This window comes from Fulmarus glacialis, unplaced genomic scaffold (assembly GCF_000690835.1).
Source record: "Fulmarus glacialis isolate BGI_N327 unplaced genomic scaffold, ASM69083v1 scaffold17092, whole genome shotgun sequence".
Classification (NCBI taxonomy): domain Eukaryota; kingdom Metazoa; phylum Chordata; class Aves; order Procellariiformes; family Procellariidae; genus Fulmarus; species Fulmarus glacialis.
In genome coordinates, this window is record NW_009198606.1 from 13932 (window position 1) to 24062 (window position 10131).

At 40.9% G+C, this 10131-nt stretch overlaps 1 protein-coding gene across 1 annotated transcript in view; it reads left to right on the forward strand.

Annotated features, from left to right (window-relative positions):
* The first annotated feature begins 433 nt into the window (after positions 1 to 433).
* Positions 434 to 10131, forward strand: part of SRPX (sushi-repeat containing protein, X-linked) — a 22775-nt gene continuing 13077 nt past the window's right edge. The window contains exons 1-4 of the mRNA XM_009572979.1: positions 434 to 518; positions 821 to 880; positions 7311 to 7502; positions 8112 to 8288. Coding sequence (XP_009571274.1) covers positions 434 to 518; positions 821 to 880; positions 7311 to 7502; positions 8112 to 8288 — 514 coding nt within the window. The remainder of the gene's footprint in view (positions 519 to 820; positions 881 to 7310; positions 7503 to 8111; positions 8289 to 10131) is intronic.

Here is a 10131-nt window from a genome sequence, read left to right on the forward strand (position 1 = left end):
AGAAGACTTATCTAGAATTTAGACTAGACTTCATGCTCTGAAGCTGCTGATTTTAAATGAATTTCGCTTAAGGATATTTGAAGGCTTTCTTGCTGACTGCCATGTTTTATTGATGAATTACTTGAATGGTGGTGCTCAAAATGGTCTCTGGTTTTTATAAAGCAGTTTCTACCATTATTTTAAGCTTTTAAGTATTGCACAGGCTTTTAAAAGTAACGAACTCTACTATCTTTTTATTTTGAACAACCCCAGAAGACTGCTTGATGCCAAACTGTGTTTTTGATTTGAGTGTAACTTGTGTTTGCAGGTAATGTACCTCAATGTTTTGTTCTTGGTGTGAAGATCATACAGGTTGTAAAAGAGGATTATTCTTGAGTTATGCACATTTTACTTCTGCTGTTTGGCCTGATGGCTGTTAACAGCCACTGACGCTATGGAACCACTTTATAGTGAAACCTTTGATGTGTCCCTTCACCTGTACCTCCTCTGTTCTCTCCGCTCAATGAATCAACTTCATGGTAGGTGGGCTTTCCATAACAGAGGAGCTGTGACTTGACATGTGCAACATGGCATTGCGCAACATTGCTCTAAGAGCAGTGAGAGAGATTTACTATTTCACTTGATTATCAAATCAATTTGCCCCTTCCAAATTCACTATAAACTGGGTCTGCTATGAATCTGAGCTTCAGAGAAGCCCATGCTGATGGCATTGCGTAGATAATTGCATCCTAATCTTGCATGTCTTTTTGCAAAGCTTTCTTTTATTCTTAATTTATATTTCCCTTCTTGCTGCAGTTTTTTTCTCTATTTTGTATTGTAGGATCGGGATATTCACCCCTTGAAGATGACGAAGATGTGTATGCACGCAATAGATATAAAGGTGAATGCTTTGCTTATGTGCTAAAGAGGATCAGCTGATTGCTGAGAGAAAGCTTCGTTCTTTTTCTTTTCATGGATTATAAAATTTTGGTGATCCAGCTCCATGGTTTTTCTCATGGATTTTTAGATCAAGATTTAATTTCTGCTTTTTTTAACAATGGAAATTAGACCAAGTACTGATCACCACTCTTTTATGCACCTGAGTAAGTAACTTTTGCACTGCCTTTGCTCTTGGAAGATCAGGTTGTTAAATCATGAAAATCTTGGAAGAGCTTCTCTTTCTTCTTCATACATCCTAACAAAACCATCAATGATGAGCTGACTCAAAACCTGGGCCTACTGATGGTAATGTATAGAAGTACATGCAAGAGAACTTGATTTTCATGACTTCCTTTCCCCCATAAAATTGTTCGCATTTCAGGTTAACCTGCTACCTGAAATGCCAAGTGAAGTGTGTTTAATAGATGAACGTGTACATTCCAAAAACAAATTACGTAGCTGGATGAATGAGCGAATGGACTGGCATGTTTATAAAGCAAATTCAGGTTTTCTTCCCTATTCTAGAAGATTTTGCCACTCAGCAAGACTGAGAAGTTTTTTGGCACTAACAGTAAATCTTCCATTTACTATGTCCATTTTCTTAAAAAGTCTGCTTCTGTGTCAATACCCCTCTCCTCTGCCAAAATCCCTCAGAAGCCTGAACAGTAAAGAAACTTAGCATTCAATTTGTCACTTTAAATGGTAACTGTGTTTCTTTTTAGTAAACTAATCTGTGGACATGCTAGAATTGTAATGTAATCGTTTTGATTACTTGAGAATACTGGGCATTGATGTCTTGTTGTACGTTGTTGATTCTCTGCAAAGAATCATGGGCCTTATAAGAGGTAAGTCATAAAGTAATTCAGACATTTATAAACAACAAAGTGGAAAGCACAGATGTTATGGCTATGTTGCTGTCTTATGTTCCTCCCAGTAAAATACTTCGGTATAAAATTTTGCTTTCAAACACATGCAGAAATATTTCGCTAAAGCTTTATTTAGGTAAACTCATTTTTCTTTGCCTTTTAACATGTAGCCCTCTACAGACACATAGAAAAAGAATTCCAGAGATCATGAAGATAAATCAATGCCAATTCATGCCAGGGCAGACAAGTAGTTAAAATGTGGATTCTGTATAAATTCCTTTTATATTGTGATCCAAAATGGATTATACTCATGTCAGCCAAAATGTCACCAGGGTAAGTGGAACATAATGACTCATTCACGCAGATACTAAAAACTGCCCCGAGTTTGGAAGCGCTGCTGCCAAATGTTGAAGATCAGACAATGTGAATCTAAGAGTGTAAAGCGTTGGGAGTAGAAAAGGCTCACTCTTCATTAGCATTCTTATTTAAGTTGGTATTGGGGGGAAGGGGATGGAGAAAGACAAAGCAAGGAAAAATGGGCTGAGTAGCTACGTTCAGAGCTTCTCCTTACATCTGCAGTCCAGCGTTTTGGGTATGGCCCATTGCTCGGCAAATAAAACTTCCCAGTAACAAATAACTAAATGAATTTTCTTAACTGATGTTAACATACGTAAGTAGCATTGTTTTTTCTTTGCACACACACTCACTAAACAGTGCAAGTGAGCACACAAATTCATCCTCTTTGGCATCTGCAAACAAAACATTGCAGTTTATTGGGGGGCAGGGAGGGGAATCGACCTCCTACCAAACCCTTTTGTCTTCATCTGGATGTTTTTCAACTTGCTCAGCTTTCCGGAGAAACATCGCTGAGACCTTCTGTGCCCACAGCATTTTTAAAGAGTTTTTCCCTTCTTCCCTGGAGAACCCTCAGCTCTGTTGGCTGCTGTACCAGCAAGCAACGGTACAGCTGGTCACTTTGCATGCTGCTTATGAAGGAAACGCTCAGCTGAGGCTGGTGTTTAAACAGGACTGAGGGGTTGGGGGAAATGATGCTCTAGAAAATGCTTTCCTTCCTGCCACTTGGCATGTCCGTCTCGGATCATATTTGATGAGGAAGGGCTTCCCGAATACAGCAGTTCCTGCGTTCATCACAGCTCTAGTGCCACTGCTCTGATGATCCTCATTCCTAATATTTCTCCAATACTGTAATGATCAAACGGTAGCCCTAGCTGTAGAGGCAACATTGTGGCTTCAACCATTTCTGCTTGCTGCCTGTTTTCCGGTGGTTTCAAACACAGGATTGAGTCTGAAATGTTTTACTACATTTCAGTGACAAAGCAGGCTATTGTGTCGCTGAAGATACAAACTTTCTGTTAAACAGAAAAACACTACATAGGTCCTGGTACCTAAGAGTTCGAATTTTAATTAGGTGAACAGAGCCCAGTACAGATGGTGAAGCTCCAGAAGAGGTGCCTGGGAAACCTGTAGCTTTTCTTATTCTCAAAGCCTTTGGGAACACGGCTGATCTTGTCTTGAGGCAGGGAACAGCTTGTGTGACCTCTTGGGGCCCCATCCAGCCCTAATATTCCATAAATACTCCATGTAGCTGCTTAGCCTTTGAAAACCAATATGTGCCTTCAGTTAAAAATAAACAAACTTTGATCTTAAACTTTGTTGTATCGTTTGATGTGCTTTCAGATGCACATAAGCTTTTCAAGTTAGCTGGGGTTTTTTTCAGTGATAGCAGTTGGTCTAAGCCCAGATATTTGCCCCCTTATAAACCGTGCCTCACCCACTTTCTTCTAATCACATTCAGTTCTAGAGTAAGCATAATAATGTTTTAGATCAAACAGATGTTCCTCCTAAGCTCTTCAAGTTATCTGCATCCAAAAGCATGTCTGGTTTTGTTTTTCTTTCTGACAGTATCATTTGGTCCATTAAAGATGTATTATCCCTCCCTTGGAGCCTTGTTTTGTTTCTCTCTGTAGACCACCGTAGCTGCAGCAACACTACAGGAAGAGCCTTTTCTTTTTCGGTATTCCGTTTGTGCATTAAACTGCATTTGTTACCTGTTAGCCACTTTTTTTTTTTTTAAAATATGTGTGCAGCTGTTTACTCAAGGCAAGCGTGTTTGTAAAGCCACAAAAATTTGCAGAAAAACTCAGGCAATTTGCAATACCTGAAACATCTGCTTTACCTTTTTTTTTTTTTTTTTTTAAATTAGCTTCTTGATTGTGTTGCAAAGTGTACTTGTCTTCACACCCTTTACAAAGGAAATCAGCCGTGTGCATTTGCACCTTATGTATGCGGAAAACCTGAGGCATAAATATCTTGAACTGATTTGCTGAAGGATTACCTAGGTGGCTGGGGCAAAAGCCCAGCCTACCTGAGTCTTCATCCCCCCTGTTGTGCCCCTTTAGCCAGTGTTCTCCTAGTAACTTCAGGTTTAAACCCTTCTGCAGAAAAACTGAGGCCGCCTCATTAGTTGAGGAGATCCTACAGCAAGTGGGAAAAGCTTTTTTTTTTCTTTTTTTTTTAAATTTAAAAAAAAAAAAATTGAAGTTTAGGGTCTCAGGCCATGAAAAGAACAAGTGGGACAGAAAAGTTGGGAATATTTTGGGATGAGACCACTGAAGAGGAGATCACGGAAAAGCTGTTGTTAGCTCAGGAGGAGGAGGATTTCTCCCGGAGGTGAAGGAGACAGAGGCTGCCTCTGTGAATCCAACATGCGTGGCTGCCCCCAGAGAGTGCTCGGAGGTGATGCTTGAGACTGCGCCAGTGGCAGTGGGGTAGGCAGCTAAGGAGGCTGCAGAGATGGGTGCTGTCATCACTCATTACTTCAGCAGTAGCTGATTGACTTCTATTCCTGTTAGCTCACACTCCTCACCTGCTCTCCCAGTTTTAATTTGGTTCATAGCAAGCATGAAAAACGTGAGCCGCTGTGATACAGCCCCTCAACAAAATGGCCCAAGTAAGTTGATGGTGTTTTTTTTTTTAATGTCTTTTGGTAATGATGGGATATAGATTAGGGTGAAGGACAGGAAATAGTTCTAAAAAACATAAAACAAAACAAAAAACAAAACAAAACCCAAACAAACCACTCTCCACCAAACTACTTCTTCATAATTGTCAGGTAAATAGTGGAGGATGTATTTGACATTCAATGCTTGTGGAAAAAAACAGAGATGGGATGACTCTGTGGCTGAGCCAAAAAGCTGAACTGCACTCTGCCCCTAACCTGCCTGTTTCCCGTGCCTCAGTTACTGCGTATTTGGTGACGCTGGGAATAATGCCACTTACACATCTTTGTAAAGGGTTTTCACATGTATTGGTGAAACAAAAATAAGCATTTCACAGTACGATACAACTGCTTCAGAAACGGACTAGTTTAGAGGAATGTGCTCTTGGTCTAGTCAAAAGTTTGAAAATTAGTCTCTGATTTTAGTCCTCAAGTGCTGTTTGTGTTGATTCAGGACCAGCACAGCAAAATGTAGGTGCAAAATGTAGTTTCCATTGGGAAAGTGTAAATATGTCTTAGAGACGTACACTGAATATAAATATCCCGCGTATGAGAAATATAACAGGCTGTATTGATTTTTGTTTATTTATGTGTGGAGCTGATCCAAATAGTGTTGAAAAGTGTACATAATACCTATAGGAATTAAGAGCTAGAAGTGAACATCTGCCAAAGATGGTCTAGAAATTATTTTAAATGTCTCCCGTGAGAAGGCTAAAACTCTGTGTGTTTTGTTTGGTTGGGGTTTTTTTTTCCATCTTTCTTGCAGACTTTGAAAGTTTTGTCATGTACCTCCTGCATGTCACACATTGTCACACAGGATTTCAGGACCTGTCATCTTTCTCTTTTTGCCTTGCAATCCCTCCCTCCCTCTCTCTTGATACGTCCTTTTCAAATCTTGCCCTGGAAAGGGCAGGCTTAGTCACTCCTTGTGTAGGAATCTCCTACTGAGGAGCTGCCTGCTGCAGAAAAAGCACAGCTTTCTTGGTGAACCCTGTTGTCAAAGCTCAACAAAGATTTTGAAGCTTTAGCTGAGAAGGGGAAGTCTCTATTTGATACTGCACCCATCAGTATCACAGTATGGTGTTAAATCCCCAGAAGGAGATGATACCCATATCCTGAGTATTTTGATGTGTAGCCCTGACCAGTTATTAAAGGTTCAGTTTTATGTACGTGTGTTTCCCTTTTTCCTGTGAGTTTGGTAGGAGAATTAGCCATGAATTCCCAGCCAAATTCCAGCTTTCCTCTGACTTGGCAGATCCATCCATGTCACTGTCCTGCATCCAGGAGCAACTAGAAGGTGCTTCTTGTACTTCAGGCTACTTTTCCATGATATTAGGGAAACGTAGTCCTCCACCCATCTTTTGAGATGAAGAGTACAACACATGAAGTCCAGACCTTTGAGAAGATTTAGAACTGGATTTAAATTTCTGCAGCTTGGGTTTTCTTTTCTGAATATGTGCTATGTAGTATGCTCGTGAATGAACATCGACACCCTGAAGGATTTGACAGTAGGAAGTGCAGGGGTTTGTGCTGTCAAATATATGCATTGTGCCTGAACGTATGTTGCACTTGGAAGCTACAAATTACTACCAAAAAGAGAGCAATAAGGTCAGATCTTTCTCAAAAGCTCTTCACTTAGTCTGTTGGATTGGACACTTGCCTTCAGATTAATCATGGCAATGGTATTGTGCCCATTTGCTGGTAGAAGGCTATTTTGTGGCGATACAAAGGGTATTTGAATGTTTCAGTGTGGCACCGCAGAACTGCTGAGAACAGCAAGGGAGCTGCTGTTCTTGCACACTTCGCATGTTCCAGTTCAGCCTTAATCCTGGGTGCTAGCTTGGAAAGTAACTTTGCCAAACTGGAGCCGTACTTAAACCCTGAATGGATGTTCTGACACGTGGAGGATGTGTACAGACAGGCTTGGCATGTTGGCAATATGATTTATGTAAGTCACATCCTTTCTAACTGTGGGAGAGCTTGAACTATCACAGAGTTCGGCCAAGGCAATGTCCTTTACTGCACAAGTTATTGTGGAAGATGAGAGCGCTAAATGTTGTAAAGATTCCGACTACAGCTAGACCAAAGGTTGTTCCTAATGCAAACTTGTGTTACCAAAGAGAAGTTAGACGTACATTTGAAAACAAAGGAAAAAAGGTCCGGTTGTCATCAAACTGTCCACATGGTGGCACACTTATTCCATGGACAAAAAAACATAGACCAACCCTTCCCCGTTCCACCCCCCACGTCCCCCCCCAAATCTAATGGGTACAATCTTTAATGTTTGTAATAAAAAAGAGCTGCCAGTCTTTGAAGGGCTGACCTTCTGATGTATAAGACTCAGTGCACCTTGCTGCATTGTTACTTCTCCACTTTGGTGGCTTTTTAAATAAGACTTTCTTCCATTTCTTCTCTCTGACCTTGAATAAAGAAAGTGATTTTATATTTGTGTCTGACCTTTTACATTTTGCAAAGTACTATGTGTGGTTTTTTGTTCTCTGTGCTAGAAACACCGTGGTGCTCTCCCATTAAGGTGAAACATGGTTATGCAAACTGCAGGACACCTCAAGGGGAATATTACAAGAATGTATTGGGGACAAGATGTGATATTCGCTGTCAAAAAGGCTACGAACTGCATGGCCCTCAGCAGCTAATTTGTCAGTCAAGCAAACGCTGGTCTGGGAAAGTGCTGTGCAAACGTAAGTGGCTACGAAATCTGTGTGTGCGGCTTGCGCTGCAGATTCAGCAGACAATAAACTCTACTTGCCTTTGAAACAGTGATCTTCGGATTGTTATTTATACCTTAAACATTGACAATATACTTGGATACGTAGATGGGCTTGTTGCTGAGGATCTTACAGTCGTACATGGCGTGATAAGTATCATGAGTGGTACAAATACTCTTGGCAGATAGGGAATGTTTTGTGAGTGTGGGATTTTGATTTGTGGGAGTAGTTTTATGACAAAGCCATATAGCTGCTTTAAAATATTGCCCATTTTGGATTTTGTAAGCTGACGCAATTTGTATCGGCTGTCTAAATGGGCTTTTGCTGTAAAACATTTTCTAAGAAGAGCGGAATAGGTACTTGTTATCTTTTTCTCATATAAATGTTGCATTAGGCCACTATATATGTAAAGTTAAATTTGAAACGTGGCTAATAAGAACAGCGTGAAACGCCTCACGTGGAACGTGACTTTCTCCCACTTGTCGTTTGCTAGCTGCGTCTTTATTTCTGTGTAATACCTCACATTCACATCACTCCAAAGGGGGATAACAGGTTTCCAGAAGTCTCTGTTTTCCGTTCCAGAAAAGCGCTGCCCCACCCTGTCCATGCCGACCAACGGGGGCTTCAAGTGTTTAGATGGCGCCTACTTTGGCTCGAGGTGTGAGTACTACTGTTCACCGGGATACCAGCTGAAAGGCGACCGTATAGTAACGTGCATGGACAACAAAGTTTGGAGTGGCCGGCCAGCGTCCTGTGTTGGTAAGTAGGATGGTTGGTCTGCATCCCGGAAAGTCTGCATCTTGAGGTACCTGCTGGTGCCCGAGTCCTCCAAATGAATTTCAAAACGCTCTTTTATCCAGTTCCTGGGGGAAAAAAGAAACTGTCCCTTTTGGAGAAGCAGAGAACAGTTTTCTAAGGGATACAGCGCACTCTCTCTCACTTAGTACTTTCAGTCCCAAGTGACTGTCTTCCTTACACACACGCTATCAGCTCCAAGTGTTATCACTTTAATAAAGTTGAGGCTGGTGTAGATGGTCAGTGCTTTACAATGCTTATAACAGCCTTCGCTGATCTCCTGAGAGACTCGCTGGTAGTCTGTAATTACCGTGCTGCTCTTCTAGCATGTTCTCTGTGCTGGAGTCTGTTGTGCTCCCTGCAACTTAATGATAAAACAGGTTTGAAACTAAGCCCTTTGTCTGACCTCCCCTGTTGCTTTTGTTTCTTGGGATCACAGTCTCCAAATATATCCAGGGAATATGAATGGATTGTAGTTACTAGCATGGTTGCAGCGAGCTAGACTAAATTTCAGCCTAGTTTACATCAGTTATGCCTGCAATTTTCATTACATTACAGCAGTCTCTCAGGAACCTTGGCTGGAATAACTGTTTTTATATACATAAATTAAAAGAGAAATAAACAAATATTGAGATTTAACTTTCCTCCCTACTAATGAGATTTCAGCAGACAGTGAGGCCTTAGCTGCTGTTCTTGTTTCTAGGAAGTCTCTGATAAAAGGTTCAGCAGCTGTCCACAAAGTAAATTTTTTTTTTGGCCATTTGAATTGGCTACCAGTAATTTAAGCTTGTGGGTGGTAGAGTATTTGTGCTCGGTGTTTTTTTGTGTATGATGAGTTGGTTTTCCTCAGAATGCCTGTGGCTCAGTCTAGGTTAGCAAATGGCTTTGGAGTCTCTCCACTGTGGCCTGAGTTCGTAGAATTTTCTTCAGGTTTCCTGTTACTTGGTGTTGTACAAATGTATAAATGAGTCTGCTGCTTAGGTCTAGACTGTTTGTGGTGTCTCTTGTTTTTATTTACAAAAACGAGCCTTGTCCTTCTCAATGGTGCAGGCGCAGGAAGAAAAACAAACCCTTTTAAGTTTGGGAATGATAAAATGTTGACCTCTGTATTTCTTGGCACTTTCAGAACCTCATCTGTTTGCAGTGACAGGGTGCTTATTACAAAGGATGCTGTTTTGCAGAGTAGAGTAAGCAAGTATGTCTTAAGCAAAAAAAGAGAGGCTAAGTTAGCACTAACACTTCTTGATTCCAAAAATGCAGGATAGTAGTTGCATAGGGTATGATTGCAAGTCCCAAGTAACCCAGTAAAAGTAACACTATTATTTAAGTACCGGTAATACCACATAGTATGGAGAAGACCCGTTCCAACCTTGTGTGCGCACAGTTACTCCATGCAAATAGTGAGTTATGCAGTTAGCAAACAGTTTAATAAGGATATCTTTTGGCCTCATGATAGGTAGGATAGAGATTTTTTTGTGACCAGACATGATCCTAACAGTGTAACGTAGTTTGCAATTGAATACACATCTCTTACTGTAATTCAGTAATTAAAGAAAAGTCATCAGTGAACTGCAGCCTACGAAAGCTTACCAATGGCCAGGAGAGAACTGGCTGAATATCATTCTTCCTCACTTTCAGCTGAGGAGTAAAATTAAGGTGAGGGGAGTGATGAAATACAAAGGCAAAGAAGCTGTTTTATTTCTTACTTGAGCGTATAAGCAATTAGTTGCACCGTGCACAGTAGGGATGTTACATGTCATCATAGGCATGGGCTGGTGTCCTGGTTCCGGCTGGGACAGAGTTAACT